Consider the following 23345-nt stretch of genomic DNA (forward strand, 5'->3'; position numbering starts at 1 on the left):
AATGACACTGTGTAGACACCATGACCGAAGTGACATATTCTCTTATTCAGATACAAGCGTATCTTTAACTTCCCTTAAACTTACATACAGAAGCATGTGGGGACAGCTAAACGCTTGACTCGGTCAAACTACGGCTTGTACGAACACAGCATCTTTCACTGGGATAGAAGCGTGCGTGCACCTGTGGGCACACACCCAGCTCCCCGCGCCGGGTGACGCGCCAGCGCGGACCTCGGGACAGGCCCCTGAAACTGACACAGCACCGTGTGCGGACAGCAATTAACAAGAACGTTAACAAAACTAAGAAGATGTTTATTCTTTATTCTAAAAATCATTCTGAAATATTCAAGTATGAGCTGTTAAATCCATCTTCCCACAGTAAACAGGGATGACAGGTTTTTACGGCAGACCGACTTCATTTCTTGACTACCTGTCCCAAAAGAGCCACAGTGCGGTCTCAGGAAAACATCGAGGCCGGATATACACCAAAGTAGCTATAAAACTACACAAATAATACAGATGCACAAGATGACCAAATAACACATATATCAAATAAACCTTATATATTATTTTCCAAGGTAGAAAGGTGTTGAAATAACATGAAATAAACTTTCTCCCTTCTGTTACCAAGTAGCAAGCGTGAGACTCCTGCCATGACGTGCAGCTCTGAGCGCTCTGGACCCCAGGGAGAAAACAGCAGGCTCAGCGCCGGGACCCACAGCGGCAGCCTTGGGTTCTTGGTCTGCACAGCGTGTGGGCCCGGCACACATCAGCTGTGACCCACTTCTTGCACAAACTCAAATGCTATTTAAGTTTATATTTTACTCAGGTTTTCTCTCCCTTCTCACCAAATGGTTTTTGTCACCGGAAGACAGTTACTGCTTAAACCAAGGTGACCCAGGAGCAAAGCAATGTGAACACCCTGGCTGGGGCTAATTTACTAGCTAAGTCGTTCTCATTCCTGAATCACCAAAATCACGAGTCATTAATGTGTGGACTGGGACACTAGCAGTGAGGCCGGCGGGGTCAGGGCCATGGCCGGCGGGGGCAGATGGCGCTGCACCGCCACGGCAGGCGTGCTTACATGCCGAAGCCTGCAGCAGCTGTGAACCAGCCCTTCCCAGTATCCAACGAGCACACCCTGTCCTGTGGATTTTGTTACTAAATCCCTCCATTCTTCTCCACTTAACTGACCATTTTTAAAACTTCCAGAGTATGAAAGGTAGTTTCACTATGCTATTCAAACATTTGCGGTGTTCACTTAAAAAAAAAAAAAAGGACTGAAAGAGATGCCACTGATTTTTGTGAGCCGTCAGCTGGTCTGCGTGGCAAACGCACCCCTCCCATACAGCCTCTTCAATTATCATTTAGCTCTCCAGAAGCATTGCTCATCCCTACAAAAGCTATAAAGACTTTGTTTCCGGAGCTCCTGGGTGGCTCAGTCATTAAGTGTCTGCCTTCCGCTCAGGTCATGATCCCACAGTCCTAGGATCGAGCCCCGCATTGGGCTCCCCACTCAGTAGAAAGCCTGCTTCTCCCTCTCCCTCTGCCCCTGCTTATGTTCCCTCTCTCTGTCTCTGTCAAATAAATAAATAAATCTTAAAAAAAAAAAAAAAAAAGACTGTTTCCTTTCAAACTAAAATCAAATGATTTACTTTTAGCCATAAATTATAAAATAAAATAGCATAACCAAAGCATACTATATTTCTCTTACTGTTATGCAAAATGTAATCTTTTACTCAAACAGATTTTAAGATTCAAATCTTAAATTTTCACAGAGGATGTGTCTTCCTGGACGGTGTGGCTTACGACGTGACAACCACACCCACTGGCCCCAAACCTGTCGTCAGGAACCAGGTGATAGAAGGCCCGTGCCGGTGTCAGCTCTGCTCGGCATCAAAGCCCCAGGGACAGGTGTCTGCTTGGCAGGACCCATGCGCACCAGCCCCAAGTCACCCACCGGGCAGTGGCGCCCGGCCACAGACCGCGCACGCATCCCCCCTCCCACACAGTCAGCACAGCGCACGGAAAGCACAGTGACAGCACGGAGACTGAAGGCCGTAAGGAAACACGGAGGGGACACCAACATGTGGAAAGGTCTCACTATAAATACACTGTCCATGACGTTCAAAGGTACAAGTAACTGTTCAGGGGAGGACCAAGGTTTGGCTTCCAGAGAGCGGTAACTCTCAGATTCTCGGGTGCACCAGGATCACCCAGGGGCGGGGCCTGACACAGATGACGGGGCTCCTCACTCGCCCTCGGAGGGTGTACAGTCTGCCTTTCTAACAAATCTATAGGAAAGGCTGCAGCTGCTGACCTGGGGACCCCACCTGGGGAACCAAAAGTCGGTGGCCCCACCAGTGCTGAGAAGGGGCACCCTACAATTATCAGGATAAATGTGCTTTTATATATTCTAGATTATTAAAAAGGAAATGGCCTTGAAAACTTCACCAAATACATGTTTACGAAGTTATCCTCAGCACAGACCTTTCTAAAGACAAGTGAAGACAACGAAAACTGCCTATTTTCACAAATAAACTGGTTTTACTGGATCTGAAAGGAAACTCAAGGGGTTCAGAAAACTTTCCCCTCTTCTCCATGAAACAAACCCGCATTTCTCTGCATCTAGAGGTCCGCTCTGGCCCTGCATCGAAACGATCAACCTCTGCCATCCTCTGTGGAAGGAGGCTGGGTCCAAGGCACACACACTAAGAGCCAGCTTGTGTAAAGGGATCTAACAATGAATTTAAAAGAAACTCAAAACATGTGACTGCAGGAAATACGGAGAGGACAGCGTTCGCGAAGTACTTACCCCCTTCGGCTCGGGGACGACCAGATGCGTGCATTTCTTGTTGAGCTGCAGCTGGCACCCCCCGCCGTAGAAGGTGAGCAGAGCCCACAGGGCACTCCTGTCGTCAGACGACACCTGACAGAGGGAGACACACATTTCAGCCTGGGCAAGGTTATCATTAAAATTACACTGCAACATTGTAACCATTCTGCCGGATCTACTTAAATCGAACTTAAGGGTATTAGTGGGGAACACAGATGAGCTTTTAGCTACTTGCTTATCGTAACAAAAACTTTCATTCTTATCATGATAGTTTTATAGACATCTTTTTTTGCCTCATCACCAAATGAATAAAAAAAGTTATATTCACACGTCAAAAAATGAATGGATTCTTTCAACGGAAGTCATAGGGAAAAAAGCAGAAGTAACTAATACATCATCCATTTTAACAACTGTAATGTTTTAAAATGTTTAAATAAAATGGCAGTATCAAAATCATTTAGGAACTCCTTAATCATTAGTAGATAGGTACTAATTACAAAATGAATAAAATATAAAGATAAAAATATAGGTATCTGTAAGGTCAGGGAAAAACAGAAGTATTACTTAACACAAAGGAACTAAGGCAAGCATAGGAGTAACTGCTACGCTTGCGTAACTGATGAAGTCGATTTCAGAGCAAGTGATTCATGCTGGAAGAGAGGCTTTCATGGGAACAAAAGCAGCTACCATTTATTGCCTGCCTACTATGTGCCAGGAACTGTGCCAAGTGCTTCATAAACATTCCTAACCCTGGGGACCGCCGTGGGAAGTCAGACTTATTAGATCCACTGTACAGATCAGGAAACAGACTTAAGAAATTAGTGACTCGTCAGAAAAGCTGGCTTTTAAAATCCAGGTCTGTCTAAACCCAGGCCTATCTGCATTTCCCCACTGCTCTATCCTTCTTTAAGGGCAGTTACTGCCAAAAATAATTTCTAAAAAATAAAATTTTAGATTCTAAAAGACAGAAGAAACAAAAGGGTGTGTTAATTAATTCTAAGGTAATCATTTAACGAAGTGAATTTTTTTCCTGGATCATTGATTATAAATTGAGGGTTATGGTTGTTAAGAATCCTGAATGCTGTCTCAAGTTAAGTGTGAAAACTTTATAAACAGCATGTTTTTGAAACCTGCCATTATTCAGCTTGCCAAAGCTCTAACATTTTACATCTACTTTCATCCACTTTACAAATATTTCTAGAAATTACTCTGCATTCCACACTACCGTGACTACTACTAAGAACACACTGATTTCATAAAATCACCTTGAAAAATCACTACTTTGTATCTTTTTTAGTTAGTCACTGTCCCATTTCAGAGACTGGACAAGAAAACCTATTTTACTAGCGGCTTTCACAAAACCACTGATCTCCTGCCACATCTGGAGGGGTGAGATTTAACTACATGACAGTAGAGCCTACTCCAATGAATCGTCGAGTCATCTTTATCAAAAATGAAATGAAAGACATAGAACCTCGGTCTGCCTCCTGTGGTGTGCCGGGGGGAAAGGAGCGACCACAGGTAGTCTAGTCCGTGGCTCTGGCCGGCCTGCGTCCCAGGCCTGGGTCTCAACCGGGACAAGGGTGCTGCTGTGGAAAGAACACTGGCTGGGAGAGAGGGAGACCTGGGACAGGTCCGCGGCCTCCAAAACTAGCTCCTGTCCACCTGGAAGACTTCCATGAGCCAGGTCCCTCCTCGATGCGAGTCTGGGTTAAATGACTTCAAACATCCACGCCAGACCATTTAATGAGTCTGTATCAGCATGATTAATAACTAAGAATGTTCTTTCCACACTCGATGTTAACAGTTATCTAGTGGTGATAGAATTACGGGGATATTTTTGTTTCCATTTTTATACTTTTCTGTATTTTCCAAATTTTCAAGAGCATTAATTTTATAACTGGGGAAAAGTTTTTTTTTTTTTTTTTTTTAAAAAAAGAAAGCAATCTTCATAAACTACACATCTCATCATCTTGGCTAGCAAAGCCTGGACGTGACCTCGATTCCTGAAGGCCGAAGCTGCTTCCATGGTAAGCCCGGCCGACCTGACGGAGTGGCTGCCGACCCCCTGGGCCCCGCCCACACCCCTATCTCCAACCACAGCCACGTGTGCGGCACCATCTGGCTCCATGCCCTCCCCACCCTGGGTTCCCACTCTGCTCCCACTGCCCCCAGCCTCCCCCGCAGAAGCATCTGCAGGCTGCTCAGGCTCAGTGAACTGAGCATGGCCTTGCTTTCTCTCCCCAGCAGCTCTCCTCGGAGGATGGAGCAGAGCACCGTCAGCTCACCCACGCCCCCGCTGAGTAAGTGCTTCCTTTAGAGCAATGGGGAACACCGGCCCTTCTTGGGAGGTCTCACGGAAGTAGGACGCTCCTCGGGTCCCGCGGCCTCCCTGAATCTGTCCTTGTCCTACCGTGATCAGAAACTACAATCATCCCGATTAAAGTTGGGGATCTAAGAATCAGGTCTTAAACTTCTCCGAGATCTCTCACAGTACCTAGTACAGTACCAGGCACATGGGTAGGCAGTCAAGAAATACTTGATTGAGGTGCAGAATGGAAAGGGCTTTTTTTTTCAGTCTTCAAGATTTAAGTCACGACCCTGGCCAGGCTCTCCATCAGACTCTTGACCTGTCCCCGGAAACCTACCCAGCACATTACAACGGGGCCCCCGCCTGCATCGATACCGGGTCAGGAGAAGGCAGATGGTGTCTGTGCTTCTCAGCTTCTGCTGCCACAAGCTCCCTTCCCTACCTCTCCCTGGGAGAGCTCTGGAAGCCTCCAACAAAGAGCTCCAGCTCGTATCAACACCCTGACGGGGAAAAGACAGAAGGTCACCGAGAGCCACCAAGCAAACAGTCCTTTCGTAAAGGCGGGGTCCTGCCTGATGTGCGCGTGTGCGCGTGCAAGTGCTCCAGTGTTCTGCTGCCTGGTGCAGACCAACCACCGCGACGGCTCCCTCTTGGCATGATTTCCACACCTCGCACTCCCTTGTACCTTTGTGTGTGCTACAACGTGCGGCTTACTCGCGGTCTGTCTCCCCTTCTAGAATGTACACTTACTGAGGAGCAGACAGCCCATGTGAATTGACCTGTACCCCTGGGCATTACTCCTGTCACCAAAGATGTACTCGTCAAGTGTCTGCTGCACCCAAGTCCCTCAGCTACACACCGGGCACACCGTCTGTTACTCCTTCTTAAAACTGATGTTAAGACTTTTTAGCAACCACAAAGTATCAGTGTCCCCAGGGTACTTTTCTTAACCAGGGTCTGGTTGATGAAAAACCATCAAGTAAAATCTTGTCCATCCTTATCCGATCAATCCTCATGAACTCAAAAGCGCAGCTTTGTATTATGGGATCCCATGACTCCCTGGGGATTCCAAGTCACCATCCCCGTGGTGAACGGAGTACCAAGTGATCCACAAAGATCATTCGGATGCTGGATTCCAATTTTATTACCTAATGAATTTGCTAGAAGGATACAGACACTGTCAAAGGTCCTCCTAAACTCACTTTTCTCTCTACCACGGACCCATCCACTGCCCACAATGAGTTCTGCACCTAGATACAACTCTAGGGGCTGGGCCACTTTCCAGACCACACGACCAAAGGACGCCTGCTCACCTCCGCCTGTGTGCCCTCTACCACATAGCTGGTGCCTTTTCCACAGGCTGTCCAGTCCCTCTCCCCACTCCTCTGGTGACTACACCTGCGTCTTCTCAGGCCAGAACCGGAGATCCACAGGGACCCCTGAGGCCGCATGACGGCCACCAGAGCCATCAGCAGTCCCGTATCCCTGTCCAGCACCCTTGCCCTCCTCCTCTCCCGGGTCACAGGTAGGACCGAGGGGACCAAACAAGGCCACGCACAACCCCCTGCCACAAACTGGCGCTGCACACCTCTGCCCGGGGTGCTGCTCGCCTCCCGTGACAACAACCAGCTGCAGCTGATTTCATCCCTGGTTTCTGAAGACCATACCCTCCTCCCCAGACCACCTCTGCCTATGCTCAAGTCTTTTCTTCCCAAATCTTCGCTGCACACTACCTAAGCTCTCTTCCTGGTTACATGCCTTTCTGCCTTCTTCTACAAGAAGCTAATTCCCTGCCCTTCATGCCACATGTCCACGGCCCCCCACTTGGGTAGCAGGTCAACACCCCAACTCAATGTGTCCCAAGCCGACGTCACCATCTTCCCTGAGAAGCGCAGAGGAGCGCAGAGAAGCACTGCGGGCACTGCCGCCTCCTCCTCCGTCCCGAGAACGCCCAAGTCACCAAGGCCCGCTGCTTCCTGTCTGGGCCTCATGTGCACAGCACCATCCAGGATCCAAACCTCTGCCTCAAGTCCAAGACCGCGCGCCTCCCTCCCGCCCAAACCCCCATCCTCTGCCGCCCGCCCGTGTCCTGCCACTGCTCCCAGACCTGCTGCACCTACGACCGTAAGGATTTTAACTGTTTGCTTTCCTGTGTTTTCTGAACGTCCTAATGCAGATACATGTAATGCAGAGTTAAATATGTGAGGAAAAGGAAAGCAGCAGCCTACTGGCTACTTTCGAGAGCTCAAACTCCAACACCTGGTTTCCGCTGCTGTGTCCCCCACCGTCTACCCTCCTGCCCCGCAAGGACGTGCCTTTGCTCCCCGGCGCCCTCCTCCTCTCTCCTTCCGTGTGGCTCTACCGCAAACACCCCTGCCTTCCCCATTCCTGCTCCATTTCCGCCCACTCTTTCAAGCCCCTCAGGTCTGACATTTCCCCGCCCCACAGGCTTCCCCTCCTCTGCCGTCCACACTCAGGCCTGCGCTTGTGAACTCACAGACATCGGGGCCACGGGATTCTGCACAGCACACAGCAGGTCGTGTGTACCATAACCTTTATGTTAAGTGCCTAAAATAAGATCTGCTATGTTTATTATAACCTTTATTAAATAGAATTTTTTTTCTTAAGACTGAAAGTGTTCTCTAATGGTAAACTCAATTAATATTTCATGACGTCTGATTACCAAATTTAAAACCCTGAAATCAGGGCCCCGGGGTTGCTCAGTAGGTTAAGCCTCTGCCTTCGGCTCAGGTCATGATCTCAGGGTCCTGGGATCGAGCCCCACATCGATCGGGCTCTCTGCTCAGCAGGGAGCCTGCTTCCTCCTCTCTCTCTCTGCCTGCCTCTCTGCCTACTTGTGATCTCTGCCAAATAAATAAAATGTTTTAAAAAAATAAATAAAACCCTTAAGTTATTTTCTATTCACATATTTTTACTTTTCTTATTTATTTCCCCAACTCAGGTCTGCTAAATACCATGTCACTGTGATCTCAGTCCCTGAAAAGACTGTGGGACTCCCTGCCCCAGCTTCTTCCTCTTTTCATTCAACTTGAACCCACCGGATAGCGGGCTCCAAATCCCCAAGCCCACAAATCCAATAAGTGAAAATAAAATTAAATGCAAAATTCACATTTTAGCCAAAATACACTGTGTTTATGCATTAAGGAATAATAATAATGTCTTCATTTAGAAAACTTTCCTGGTATTTATTGTACGTTTGGAACATACAGAGAAGTATAAGGGAAAATGAAACTCACACAGAGCCACAGCCCTGGTCTTTAAAAGGTTTTCATTTTGGCCAACTTCAAAGACCATTATGGTCATATACATTTATAGCACAGATGTGAAAAACACTGAAAAATACAAGTATCGACAAAATTCCTGTTCTTAAGAGAAAAGAGGAAAAAAGGCCAAGATTTCAAGGATTCCTATTAAAAGAATGTAGCAAAAACAATAAAATTTGTAATTCTAAAGAACATCAGGAATTTACAAGAGATACAAATAACAACCAAGCAGCCCTCCCTGAACCTGGCTACTGCATGGCCAGGGCAAGGCGGAACAGAGACAGGGCGGCCACTGGCACGAGAGGGTCACCCGGCTTCAGGACTCCGCGTGGCAGGGACAGGACTCCTAGCTCACCTAACACCTCTGACAGGTCCTTTCCTCAAGGCTGCCACAGGGATGAGGCCATGCTGCTCCTCACCAGGGTCACGGCGGGAGCGGGTCTGCAAGGCAGCACTGCGCACACCCCCTCCCTGTTGCCAAACACACTGCCCCATGCAATTTCCCAGCGAGCTCCAACAGCACCGGCTGGGCTGGTTATGGTGGCTTTTTACAGTTTGAGGGTTTTCCAGCTGGCGGTGCAAGAGACAGAATACAATTTAAAAATACTGAATATTCACTTTCCCACTTTCCAATTCCCACTGCTGGCGTTTTGGTCCTTCTTTTCAGATACTTCTCTCTGTCACTTGGTCACCAAGTAAAACACACACTCTTAATGGCCTCCTCTCCCCCCACTGAAAGCCTTTCCCGTCTCCTCTGTTTCCATAAATCCTAATTCGAACCTGGCTCCGTAGTTAGGCTGCCGTGTAAGTGCACGGAACAGGTTTCTGAGCCATTTCCAAACACAGGATGACCTCAATTTTGCCCCAGGTTCACCCCAGCCTACGTAGCGCTCTGCTGAGCACCTTCACCCATCCATCTGCCCTCAGCGCTACCAGTTCAGGACAAAATTCTAAACCTCAGCGACCTGCAGGGGAAACTAACTGGAGTATTTTAGGGCTCCTGACTGAAAAACATCTGTGGAAAACGGCCGCACGGACGTGCACTTGCCCGCAGGGAGGGGAGCCCGTCTGCGGGAATGTGGCCCTGGACGCCGGTCACAAGCTGGAGAGTGGACAGTTTCACCTCGGTGCGAGGAAGATGCTCACGTCGTGGGTAATACAGTGTGTCGAATGTTCTGCCACACTCGTTACTTGTAATTCCTCTTATAAAAAGTTGTGAGTTCATTTCTCTGTCTTATCTACTGAGGTTTTATTTTTCTTATTGATCTAAATTGAGCCCTTTACTAAAAAAGTTCTTTGCCTTTATGACTGAGTTTTTCTTGTCAACTTAAATAATTTCATTTTTCCTAGTTTGTCATATTCAAATTCTGTATCTTTGTAATTCTTCGGATTAGAAAGACCACTTTTACCCATTAAAACTTCGTATCTTAAAGACCAAGCATAAATATTTAAATAACTGTAAGTGGGTCATAAGGTTACACCCAATACGCAGTTTAGCAAAGAGCTTCTTTAAAACTGGCTCAGCAACAGGCCGAAATCAAATCGTACACAAACTCAGGACTGTCACATGGGAATAACACGAGACAGCTGTAGCCACACTTACCTGGGAGAGGCAGGCAGTGATTCCAAAAAAAATCTGACAGGACTCTGGAGAAAAACCATTTACTCTGTTTGATAGTTATTAAGATTCCAATGGAATGAGATTAGTGCACACGGCATCCCGCTCAGACGTCCGGTCTGCCCCACGCCCGCCCTCCCACCGCATCTGTGTAGGAGAGAGACTCGGGCTGTCCAAGAGCAAGACAGGCAGAGGAGAAGGCGCGGCTGGGGGAACCGGAGGGGCAGGGCGGCTGAGGGAAGCAGCGTCAGATCCGGCGTCACGGGGGACACCATCCATCCCGCGGGGACAGCACCCTCGCAGGGAGAACCTCTGCCCTGAGAGCCAGCTCACCCCCCACCACACCAACACACACGCACGCACACACACACGCGGCACGGCCACTGTCGTGAAGGCAGATGCAGTCCGGGGTCTGTTTCAGAAGGACGGGCCGCTGGAACCGGCGCGGGATGGTGGAGAACCGCCCACAAAGGAACGTGCGTTCCCGTCTTAGCACCACCACTAAGTTCACGCACTTGGGCCCGAGCAGCTCTGAACTTCAGTTTTCCCTTTGTGAAAATAAGAGTCGAAGATACCCTTATCCCTCCCGGTTCTACAGCTCTGAGTTTTAAAATTCATTCGCGATTAAAATTCACTCAGAAGAGCTTCCTGCGCGCCAGACGCTGAGCGCCCGGCCGGACGCCGCCGCGGCCCCTGGGTGTCTGCGCGCTGCGGTCTACTCAAAGCGCACACGACGACGGAAGAATCTGGAGTGTCTACCATTCGAAATGGGTTAGAGCATTACTTTGTTCTTCCTACAGGACAAGAGTGTACCCACTGAGATCAGTGAATTAAGAAAAACCGATCAGACTGAAAACTCCGCCCCCGTCTCCTCCAGGGCCCCGCGGAGAAGCCGGAGCGGGAGCGGAGCCCGTCTGACCGCGCTGCACCCTGCGGCCCCTGACATCGGGCCCTCAGCCCCACTATCCATGATCGCTTCCAACCTCCTACCCTCGCGTCAAGGACCTTCCAAAGACCTGGGGGAACACGGACAAAGGCAGATCCAGTGCCGCCCAACGGTCTGCAGGCTTCCCCTACCGTCCCTTCCAGCGGTTCTGGAACAGGCCAGTAAGAACTCCGGGGGAATGACGGCTTCTGAAGATCCTGACCCTGACCCAGGATCCAGGGCAGGAAGAACTAACCTCTCATTCAAAATCACCCCTCCCTCTCCCAGGCTTCCCCCAGGCCCCGCCGCCCCCGGGCTTATAAACACTACACCAACTCGCAAGAAACCAGAAGAGTAAAAACAGAAATGGATTTCCCTTAACTCTAGGATTCTAGGAATCCTAGAACTTTTGAGCTGGAGATGCTGGAGTCCGGCACATCCCCTACGAACTGCTTACTAAGGGATGTTTCTGCTTATTTGACGTCACCCATAAATGTTTAACATAAAAAGATTCCCTCGATCTACGTCAGTTCAGTAAGTAAAGATGCACTCACGGAACCGCCTGGCAGAGCTGCGGAACAGCACCGGAGAAGGCCGGCAGCCCTGCCCGAGTCCGCAATTTTCACATCACGGGGTGCTACCAGGTGCCTCCACCAGCACGTCCCGCCTGCCGGGACTGTCCATGCAGCCCCACGTGGCCAGAGGGCGACAGAAGCCACGTGGCTCAGGACGCGGACAGTAGCCCGACGTCTCCCATAGGCGGGGAGGAAGGGGCTCTGGAGCCGGACTCAAGAAATGAGGCAAGGGACACCGGCATGGAGGCAGCTCCTCGAGGCAGCTCCTCGAAGCAACAAGAGCTTCGTGATCTCTAGTCTTCGTACCCAGCCCGCAGCAGGTATCAACACGTGTCTTCAATAAACCTTTTACCCAGTGTCATCAAAAAGAACAGCAATCCCCGGAACTAGAAGTGCTCTGCTATTGTCTTCCCCATCTATCCTTCCAATAACTCATGACCGGGTTCAGGCAGACTTGCACTCTGATCAGTATTCCACCTAACGAGACGTCACAAAGACGGGCTTGTTCCAGAGACAAGAAAACTGAGGTCCAGAGAAGCAGACTGCCGGAGATCAGAAAGCCCAGTCCCAGAATGAAAGCGCCCCCAGGTTCCAGCCCAGAGATGTTCCCCCAGAGCTGGTGCCCCTCCCTCCAGAGGTGATGAAAAAGCACCGGGTGCATAAAACCCGATGCAGAATGGAAAACAGGAGGGACAGAGAACGCACACACACCAACTGCCCTAACTAAGGAACCCACCGGGTTCCCACGTCAGTCTTAAACCCAGATTCCCTTCTCCCTTCCCCAAAAAGGATACGGCAGAAGAGCTCCACACTGAACGGACAAAATCACCCAGGACGGCTGAAAAAGAAAACATGAACTCAAGTCAAAAAATATTTTCAATTTATCATCAAAATGACATGATTTTCATCAGCACTGCTCCTAGAAATTAAAAGCTGTTATAACAACTATAAAGCACCTAGGTCACGAGCATTCCAGTAAAAAATATCAAAGATTAGTCATTAATGCCTGAGGTGAAAAGCTGAATTAGAGAATGAAGCACTGCCACATATTTTAACAATTTTTAGAAAAATTTAAATTCAAGGCATACACATTTACTACTGCGTAAGTGTCTAGGCCAGCCGGAAACTGCCCTCACAACTGAAGGACAGGGACCTGACAGCCACCCCACCCCCTCCCCATGCTGGTACATCGGCCGCTCGCCGGTTCCCAGCTTCAATCCTAAATCCAAGTGTAAATTCACGAGTGTTTTCAGTAAATTCCTACAGATACTACATTTGTAAACCATGAGAAGTCTCTGGTCATTTTTTACAACTTTCAAAATTCAGATTATAAAACCTTAGCTTATTACTACCTTTTGGGCTAATTTATATTTTTTTAAAAATTTACCTTACATTTCTACATTTAAGTTACATTAAACTATGTAACACCCCATTCAGCCAGCTGAAAAGTCCAGAAACTTCCACCCGCTGAAATGTACATGCGTATGTTTTATTCACGCACCAATCTATTCACCCAGCACTCGTCGAGAACCTGCTCTGTGCCGAGGGTGCGAGCGCCGCGGACAGACCGGGAAGGGGGGCACGTGCTCCCCGCTCTCCGGCACCTCGTGCCCCAGCCTCAGGAGCCCCCCACCGCCTTCCAGCCTGGTCATGCAGACTCAAAAGGACTTCAGAGAGCCAGGTCCCCGTCCACAGAGTTCCAGCCTCTGTTTAGAACCCCGCGCCTTCTGTGAAAGGGTGTGGGAATACTGGGTATTTTAAGAAAGAAAATGAAGACTGGCGGCACTTGGGACGGTTCTCACACGACGACTGGGGGTTTCGGCGGAGCACACTCGTGTGCGATCAGGTATGCTGCGCTGGAAGCCAGCACTTCACGTTTCTGACCACGCTTCAGGCCAGTGTGTCTTTGCATTTTCTGATAATCCGGGGCAAGCTTCAGGGAAGTTGAAGGGGGCTGGCCGGCATCAGGAACCGCTACTGGCTCTGACTCTTGTACAATCAACGTCATGCCGCAGGCCGAGCTTTCTCCTCCGCAGTGAAGCCCAGAGCCCCGCGGAGACCTTGGTGGCGTGGCTTAGCACCAGGCTGCTTTCCAGAAACCAGCCTTTCTACTTATCCCCTCGCCTAGAGTGCAAGGGGTTTCAGAGCTTGGGACGACGCACTGGGATAGGATTTGGGCAGGTGAAAGTGGGACTTTTCTCGAAGGCCCTGGGAGAGGTGACTTTGAATGGAGGAATGTGACCACAGAAGGAAGCAGACACTGGAAAGCCACCCGTTCCGACCACCATGCAGCAGACACCCTGGAAGTGTCCCTTTGCGAACTTGGGAGAGGTGGCAAGTATATAGGCCTGTTTAAGGATTCAGGGCTAGTCATGATGTCCACACACAGCAGACCCGCGCTCGGACCCTCATTCAGGGGGCTCTAGGCAAAATAACCCCAAGTCGGTAGGAAACACCAACAATAACAGAGCAGATATGGACAACGAGAAATGCAGAGTAACGAGGAGCTATTTATCCCAAAGGCCAACAACAAATATATACAAATACACCCACCGTAAATTGCCATAATTAACACGTCCAATGATGCCCTACAGTCACTGAGAAAAATATTTCCATTAAAAAAATTATTCTGTAAGTTCGGGTGCCTGAAGACACAAGTTTTAAACATCTACATGATTCAAATACATAAATAACAGGCCATCACCATGCATTAGGAGGCCTTATTTTTAAAACGCATTCGTCAAATTAGTAAGTTAAAGGCCAAGGGATCTGCCTCCATCCGCTGAACTCAGACGAAGAGCCTGACGGTCTAGCAGCATCGTCTGGGGGTGCACACAAAATGCCGGGTCAGCTCTGACAAATCCACCCTCCTGGCATGTAGCGCTGTAGGCCCCAGACAGGACAGGCCCTGCCACAAATCCCGAGCAGCCTGGAGCTGGGAGGTGGATGCGAGGAGTGTGCCCGGGGCCTCGTTTCAAGCTACCGCAGCCAGAGCGAAAGTGCGGGATGGGGGCCCATGAAGCGAGATTGGCGAAATGGTGATAATTACAGGAGCTGGGTAATGGGTATTTTATGCAGCCTTATTACAGCCTGACTTTTCCAGAAATGCAACATATGAAGAGAAGAAGACTGCTGTTCGAGCTCAGCCTTCTAGCCAGGGCTGATCACCCTTCTGAAATGCTACCTCCCAGCCGGCGACCCCACCCGCGAGCTCTGGGGACGGGCCCACATCTGCGGCAGTGACTGTACGCGGGACCAGTCCCAGCAGCTCACCTCCTGGCCCCATCTTCCACGGACCTGTGCCCAAGGAGCGACACACTGAAATACACATTATTTATTTTCTTTTGTTTCTCCTTTGTGTTCCAGTCTGGGGAACTTACACATAACACGCACATCCGGGTTTTAAATTACGGGACGTTCTCTCACATATAAATAAAGCGATACTCTGACATATGAAGGAATTTGACATATACATAAAAGGATATTACAAAGTGCTTGCTGCAAAAACGAGATTTAAGAACCACTGCTCTAAATGGTCTGCAGCAGCCACCTGAGCGCGAAGGTTGGATGCTGAGGCTGCCCCTTTTAAGCTTGCTGTCCGACTGCACGATCCAGGTGAAGTCACTGTCATGAGACAAAGGGCTCCAGGCTGCTGAGGGAGTGGAGATCCGGTCCCCAGAGCTAAGGATGAATGGAAGCAAACCAGAGACCAAAGCAGGGTCCCAGGGGCGGAAGTGCACGTGTCACAAGGCTCTCTCGCCGAGTGGAGTCCGGTGAAGCAAGCAGCAGCCCTGCTGGTGTTCGGGCTGCACGAAGGAACTGGTCGTGGCGAAACAAGGAGTCTAGAGCAGGATGGTGACCACCGCATGTCATTGCTGCACATTAAGTCACTCTGAATAACACAGCTGTCCCCTAGAGAGTGTGGTTTCTGAGAATCTTCTCATGAGACAAATCGGCATTCAGGTTTATTTTCAAAAATCAGGTTCCTAAGCCCGCAAGGCGGTTTCAGACCCTGGGTACTGACGAGCTGCAGATTTCCCAGGGCCAGCCAGCTTCTTGGCACCCCAGCCTAACTTACTGGCTCTCTTCCTAACTCCTAGCCTCTCCTGTTATTAAACCATGATAATTTTCATACTGATTTTTAGGCAGAGTATTTGACAGCATAAAGTGGTAGTGGAACTGAACTGTTTTAAAACAAACATGTTAACACCTAGGATCAGAAAAAAATTGAAGGACCAAAACTACAAAATCACATCTCAAAGCATGCATTTAACAGCAGTCAACTCAACCACGAGGAGCAAGAGAACAGTATAGAGGGTGCAGACCAACAAACTCCAAACAAGCCACCCACCAGCTAAGGCCCCCACTTTCTAGAACACACCACCCAGAGTCAGCTTGACAGCGGTTCCCATGATGACCACCTGGTGGACAGAGGGACCAACGGTCATCACGACGCTGTCAGAGCAGTTAAACAGCACCGCAAATGGGGGGCAGGACTTCCTCCAACATGTCCAGCTGGAAATTCAGACCACTTGCCACAGCAGGGATGGAAAGTGGTCCCTGGAGGAGTCATGTCCTGACAGGACTCCGCCTGCCTGGGAGTGAGCACAATTTCTCATGGGTCCCCAGTGCCCACCGCTGTAGGCTGACACACCCATTTCCAGGACGCGTCCCTGACGTAAAGAGCTCTAGGCAGGAAGGAACTAGGGCCACACCACAGCAGGTGCTGAGCGGACTGATCAGTCACCTGTGACGGACAGAAACCTGGCCGCGGCAGGATCCCACGCAACGGGCCTTATGCTGCCGTAGGCTACCGCCGTGCGGGAAGAACTCTGTCCACCGGCAGCTTCCTACACGAAGCGGACTTGGGCAAACGCTCGGAGTCCCAGTGAGATTTTGCATTGCCTTCAGGACACATAATGAAGCGTATGAAGTTAATGAGACTTACTACTGACCTTAACTACAGGTAAATCAAAGACTTCCCGAGCTTCTCCAACCTCAGGATTGTCCCCGTCTTCAGAAATTATGTGGGAGGCTAGTGCGTTGTAGGACACTTCCTTAGCTTTCCCAGCTTTGAGGAGCTGGATGACCTTCAAAAAACCACACAAATTAAAATGAAAAACACCGCATTTCATTCTTGATTTACACAAACTGTTGTGAGCGATGAAAATTCCAACAGAAACACACCACGTTCACCATACAGAATTCCTAACCATTTACTCGAGTCACGTGCCATCAGACATCTGATGACAGCAGGAAGCAGCAGACCCTAATCCGCTGACCCAGGAAGCCTGCAGGCTGTGAGCCCGGGGCTAGGTAGTGTCTCGGTCTTGAAAACAGAAGGTCTGTCGGACACTTCAGAGCTGAGACGAGGCATCCAGGGTCAAACGTCAAGGCTTAGGGACAGGAAGCTTCACCACACACGGGAAGGTTTCCAGAAGAGGAGCTACACGAGCAGAATCTTGACAAACTTAAGGAGTTAGCGAGACCAAAACGCATGCGCTCTTGGAGGGAGAAGAGCCTTCACACGCTGGACACGTGCCCCTTCAGACTGTCACGTGCTTCACGAAACTGTCTGCATTTTACTCTCATACAGAAATGTCTTCTGGAGCAACACAAGGGCTTTTGCTGGGAAACGGCATGACCAGATTTTACCGAAGATTGTGGCCAGTGCAAGAAGAACGGACTGAGTCCGAGACAACTGCAGCCGCCCGGGGGAAAGCAGCAGCAACTGACCCGAGGACTGTCCCTAGGGAAAGAGGGAAGCGAGAATGCAGGAGACCCGGTGCCTGGGAGGGGGCAGGAGCAGGAGAGAAAGTGCTGGGGACACAGCAGCAGCACGCACAGAGGAGGAGCTGGTGAGTGCGAGGCGCGGGCAAGAGAACTTCTTCACCGCGGAGCACAGCCTTCCACGCCAGCTGGAAGGTCTAGGAAATGACATCAGTGGGACCTGGAAGCCGTGGGTCCCCACCAGCGGGGAGCCGATGGTGGCCAAAGCTCTGAGAGTGAAGTCCCCAGGTGCAGAGCAGTAAGTGAACCGGAGGCTACTCACCTGCCAGAGACTTCAGGGACAGATGCGGGAGAAGGCAGAGCCGGAGGAGCCCCGGCGTGCACCACGCATGCCGGTGAGCTGATGCCCGCTCAGCGCGGTTTAGCCCCAAGTTGGTAAATTTTCTCAGAATACTTTATCGAGCATCCAGAGATGGCAACTAGAGCTATGCTAAGTATTTGTTCAATGAGTGAAAACAAAACAAAACAAAAACCAGTGGCTGTAGCCACAGGTCACCTCCAGGCACAGGCTCAGCCCGACCCGCAGGACACAGCACCCTCTCGACCTCAGGCTCTCCCCGTCCACGCACGGGCAGCGGAGCTCCCGCGGGTCCTCACTTGCTTGCATGCACCCCGGGCCTCCTCTGCTTCCTCTTGCTGACAAACCGCGTGGAGCCGCAGACTAACCTGCATTCCCTTCCTCACGGCCTCCTCACGCTGCACCACCGTCGCAGGCCCTTCCGGCAACTCTACTGCACTACGGACTCTTCACGGACAGAAAGATGCCCAAACCGTCTCACACGACAGAGTGTGTCTTACTAGACTCAGCTCGTGTCGGGGCAGCAGGTGGACTGCTTACCCTGGTCATCCCAGACACATGAACACCTCTGTTCCTCAGCGCACACGGTCCGCAAAAAGGACATGGCCTCACCCTCCTCGGCTTCCACGTCCAGCTCCGCACCCCCCCCCCAAGACGCCTCCTTTCAGAGAGCTCAGTGGTGCCACTTCCTCCGCACCGCAGCGGGCAAGTCTGTCCTCGCCGCACCTCCCACGCTACGCCATGCCTCCAGGAGGGCTCCCCAGTCCTGGGCCATGAGGGGGCCTCCAGCAGAGCCATCACGTTCCGTTCACCTTCCGGTTACACGGCCACCAAGCCAGCCCCTTAACAGCTACGAGATGTTCAATGGACGTGAACGTTCAGAATCCGTATTTATAAGATGCAGGGAATCAATGTCCTGACTCTAAATCGTTTAGAAAATATACGGTTTCACATCGAAGTGGTTTGCCAAGGACATTTTAAGCACTTAGATTTGACTCATAGTTGAGCAAATATGGTTCCAATTCAACTTGTTCCAGGTTTTAAGTAACATTTGGTTCAAGTCCCTCCTAAGAGCCAAAGTCCTACAACGACACGGAGAGAGTAGGGAGGCGCAGGGGGCGGATGTTCGTGAAAGAGAAAATGATCAATACTGGAAACAGCGGCCGAGATTCGGGCGCGCATCAGGGCCGCGCGGGGTGCAGCACCTGCGCCCTCAGATCCAAGGCTCAGTCTCACCCCATAGCCACAGCAGGAGGAGGATCCACCTCGGGGGTCGCGCATGGGGGCTGGTTAGGTTTAGGAAGATGCCCGCAGACCAGCCTCTGCAAGGCCAACACCCTCAGCGCCCGCAGCTCGCCCAGGCCAGCCCAGACCGCTGGAACCCGCCTCCACTGTGCGGACGGAGGCCCGGTCACCGGCTCCGCCTTCCCTGGCCTCCACGCTGGGCTCTCGGCGCTGAGACCCCCCGGGTACCGGGAGCCGCACACCCTCCAGAGAAGGCGGCCCTGAGAGGATCCACCCGCAGACGTTCCCCGGGATCCGCTCCCGAGCGGCGAGCGCGACACAGGACGCCCGGCGGGACGGCTGCTGCGCCCAGAAGCGCACAACCTCCTGCGGCAGAGCCCGTTCGCGCTCGCGGGGGTCCCGGGGCTCCCGTGACCGCCAAAGCCCGTCGGAAGATCGAGGACCGGGAGGGCCGGGAGGGCGCACGCGGCCGCACACCCGCGGCGGTGCACTGCGCCCCCGGCAGCCCGGACCCGGTTCCTCGTGGAGCTCCAGCCGCTCACGCGTCCCCTCCGGGAGCCCAGACACTCGGGGAGGCAGCAGGGAGGGCGCTCCCCGGCCGCACTTGCCCCGGCCGCTCGGACGCCCCACCGCGCCGGGACGCCGGGCCCCACCAGGCGAGGCCGGCGACGACCCACGCTAGGCCCGGGCCCGCCCCCCACGCCCTCCCTCCTCTCCGGTCACAAAGTCGCCCCTCCACGCCGGGCCGTCCGGAGCCCGCGCCCCGGGTGCCGCCCCCGCGGACGGTCCCCGCAGAGCGCGACCCGATCTCCGACCCGACCGTCCAGCTCCCCCACTCGCGGGTCCTGAAGACCGCCGCCCGTCCGGCCCCCCGCCGCGCAGCGCACCCCCGCGGCCCCTCGCCCCGCCAGCTGCCCCCGCCCGCAGGACCCTGCGTCCCGTCCACAAGGTGCGGCGGAGCACCGCCAGGCCCGCGCCCGGGTCCCTCCGCAAGTACGCCAGACCCCTCCCCCCCAGGTCGCCGGCCCCGCGCGCGCCGGGTCCCTCATCCCCCGCCCCCCGCCCGTCCGGCCACCGGCCTGCTCGGCGCCAGGTGGCCCGGCCTCCGCGCAGCCAGGCCGGCGGGGCGGCGGGGCCCGGGCGGCGGGGCCCGGACGTTGTGCGCCCGGGCGCGCGCCCGCGGCGGGAGCGGGTCCGGGTCGGGGACGCGGAGGGCTGCCGGCCGGCGGGCGGGGGCGGCGCGGTACCTGCGGGTCGATGTCGCCCACCGCGTAGTACTTGACCTCTCGGAACATGTCCTCGGGAACTTTGGGCGCCGGGTCCGACATGGTGGCGGCGGCCGGACGGCTCGGCCGCGGCTCCCGCCCCGCCCGGCGGGGCCCGCTCCCCAACGGCGCGGCCGGGGCCCGGTCCTGCGAGTCGGGCCCGCTCCCCCGCCCTCTGCGCCCCCGCCCGCGCCGAGCGGCCCAAGCGCGGGAGCCGCGCGCGCCCTGCGGGACGCACCATCCCGCCGGCCGCCGAGGGGGAGCGCCGAGGAGCCGGCGGCCGGGCGGCGCCTCCCCCGCTGCCGCCGCGGCTCGCGGCCCCGAGGGCAGGGGCAGCGCGCAGCCCGCTCCGCAGACCCGGAGCCCGGGGCCGCCGCCTCTGCGCGAGGGGGACCCCGGGGACGCGGAGAAACGAGCTCCCCCCTCGGTGCGGCCCGAGTGGGCCGGTCCCGGGAAAGAAGGGAACGCGGAGGCCCCGCCCGTCCGCACGCGCGGCCGCTCGAGCTGCGCAGGCGCGCGGCGGAGGGGGCGGGGCTTGCGGCCGGCGGCGGCGGCGGCGGCGGCGGCGGCGCGAGGCCGCCTGGGGCTCCGGGGAGCTCACATCGCCGGCGGCCGCCGGACGGGACCTGAGGTAACTCCTCAGCGCCCGCGGCCGGGACGCGCCGGGTCCCAGCCGCCGGGTCCCCGCTGAGGGGCCGGCGTTGCACTGCGTCCGGGACCGAGAGCTCCCCGGGCCGGCGGGCTGCTCCCCGTCGCACTCGCACCGCGCTCCTGCTGAGGAAGGCCTCGCCGTCCCCCCCGCCACCCCCGGCCGCGGCCCGCCGTGACGCGCGCCCTCTGACGTCACCGTGCCGGCGCCGCCCGAACGCGTCCTCGCCCTGACGTCACCTGGCGGCGCCGCGGAGCGGTGGGCGCGGTGGGCCGGGGACTGCGGCGGGGAACCGGGGACGCCCAGGCCCGCCGCCGAGTGCGGGACGTGGGCAAGTCGGCGCCACGGCAGTCGGTGCTTTAGGGACCCGGGAACGTCCGGAGCCAGGCGGGGTCTGCGGCGACAGGCGCTCGGGCTGCGGAGGACGGCGGGCGGGGCAGGGCGGAGAGGCCCGGGCGGGGGGACCGCGGCCGGCGAGGAGCGGCCCGGAGGGGACGGCGCAGTGACCGGCTCCGAGAGGTCAAGCACTGCGCCGTGACGACGTTCCCGCCCGTGCCAAGGCGCTGTCGGGGCGACGGGCCCGCTCTCCGGCCGGCCGGAGCGCGCTGGGCGGCGAAGCCAGCGCTCGGGGCTCGCGGGCGGGTCGGGTCTGCGCCGCGCGGAGGGCGGCCGGTCGTCCCCGGAGCCGCGCGGGCCGCGGGCAGGCCGGGGTCGCGCGGAGGAACGCTCGAGGCCGCGCCGAACACGCCTTCGCCGGGGCCGAGGTCTCCCGTCGGGCTGGGCGCGCTGGAGACGGACCCCGGAGCCCCGGAGCGCGCCCCGGCCGCGGCACCGCCGTGGGCGGCTCCTGGCCCGACGACGAGCGGGAGACTCCTGCAAGGGACCCCGCGAAGGCTCGTTTCCGAAGCGGGAGGCGTCCGTGCGCAGACGCGGGGGAGAAGGCGGCGTTGGGGCGGCTCGGCTGCTTTCGCCAGAGCCCTTTCCCACGGCTGTCCCGGCGGAGGGCGCGACCTTCGGGTGGCAGCAGCCTCGCACCCGGCGCCCTGAGCTTCGCCCAGCCGGGCGCCAAGTGGTCACTTGGTTGCTCGCCCGCCTGCGGGGACGAAACCGGCTGCTTGGTGCTGATCCGGCAAAGAAGGTCCCAGTGGGTCTCCCATGTTCTGTTCTGCAAGTCCGAGAACCGGGCTACGCAGGAGGGAAGGTGACAAAGCAGAAGTGCGGGGGGTGCTTAGTTTGCACCTCCCGGTGGGAACGCGGGCGTTCTGGAGACAGGTCTTCCGGCTGGCTGTCCGCCGTACATCCCGGTACTGAATACGACTCAGTCTTGCGCTCCTATTTTGTTGGCTCAACTGGTCACACACCCCTTCAAGCTAGATGCTGGCCGTGTTTAGTAAACCTTCTGTCGGGGTTGACCGACGGCCACATTCGGTCCTTCTCTGGCTCGACGCACAGAGCCAGAGTTTTATTGCAGGGGAACCTGGGATCCCTCGAGGTGTTGTGGCTGGGAAAGGTTCATTCAGCTGACACCGCACAGTTGCCACCAGGAACCACTGCGCTATTCAATGTATAAACACTAGAAAACAGGGACGCCTGCGTGGCTCAGTCGCATAAGCATCTGCGTCCAGCTCAGGTTATGATCCGGGAGTTCCAGGATGGAGTCCCGCACTGGGCTCCCGGCTCAGCGGGAAGTCTGCTTCTCCCTCGGACCCCCACCCCCCTCTCAAATAAATAAATAAAATCTTAAAAAAAAAAAAAAGAAAGAAAACACAAAGGGAAGAGTGAATTACCCCAAATCCCATCCCCAAAACTACACCTGAACCCCTTCCACACATTGTCCCACATCAATATACTTTCTCCTTAAAAAACTGTGCCACACATACTCTCAAGTTGCCACTGAAAAGAATTGCCCTTCCACGTGAGTGTACAGATGTGCATTATTTAATGCATACACCAGTGTTTTAAAGTACCTGAATTTAATCAACTCTTGCACCTTTGTTGGCAGTGTAACAATTAAAGTGCAGTGAAGCGGTCATCATAAAATACACGGTGGCTCTGCTCTCCGTCACACTGACGAAGATTTGAACACCTCCTCGAACTTCTGAGCCCTGCCCTTCTCTTTAGATCTATTTCCATCTCCGAGATCCTGCACGTGGGTCTCACTTCTTTAATAGGATACTCTGAGGATGAGAAACCCGAGGCCCAGAAATGTTCAGTCACTTGCCCATGATCACAGTTAACTAGCAGATCATGGGTTAAATCCATCTTTTGGGGCCTACTCTAATCCATTCTTTAGAAGAATTAAAAGGAACAATAATTTCACATAAATAGAAATAGAAAAACTATAATCCCTAAAAATAATATGGTATGGAAAATTTAGCTTTGTATCAGCTAAAAATAGTCCACTGATGACATATTTTTGTGGCTAAGTCCATGCTTCCTTTGGAATTGGCTGAAGACGAAGAGATGATCGTTACATCTAAGTTCAAAACTTCCCAATTTAATGTCTTGTGTCAGTTTTAATTTTCTGATTTAATTAGTTTCCTAATTAG

The 23345-nt window shown here is 53.8% G+C and overlaps 1 protein-coding gene across 3 annotated transcripts in view; it reads right to left on the bottom strand.

Moving 5' to 3' along the window:
* Nucleotides 1–20309, bottom strand: part of PAXIP1 (PAX interacting protein 1) — a 46986-nt gene extending 26677 nt beyond the window's left edge. Inside the window, exons 1-5 of one of the 3 annotated variants that reach the window (XM_059172346.1) lie at nucleotides 20130–20309; nucleotides 16505–16639; nucleotides 12344–12387; nucleotides 10035–10098; nucleotides 2816–2929 (exon numbers count right to left, since the gene is read on the bottom strand). In XM_059172346.1, coding sequence (XP_059028329.1) covers nucleotides 2816–2929; nucleotides 10035–10098; nucleotides 12344–12387; nucleotides 16505–16639; nucleotides 20130–20210 — 438 coding nt within the window. In that variant the 5' untranslated portion in view covers nucleotides 20211–20309. Of the gene's footprint in view, nucleotides 1–2815; nucleotides 2930–5484; nucleotides 5648–10034; nucleotides 10099–12343; nucleotides 12388–16504; nucleotides 16640–16762; nucleotides 19764–20129 lie in introns of those variants that run through there. The other 2 variants (XM_059172347.1, XM_059172348.1) reach the window with 2 other exon arrangements.
* Nucleotides 20310–23345: the final 3036 nt, after the last annotated feature.

Source organism: Mustela lutreola, chromosome 4 (assembly GCF_030435805.1).
Source record: "Mustela lutreola isolate mMusLut2 chromosome 4, mMusLut2.pri, whole genome shotgun sequence".
NCBI classification, from domain to species: domain Eukaryota; kingdom Metazoa; phylum Chordata; class Mammalia; order Carnivora; family Mustelidae; genus Mustela; species Mustela lutreola.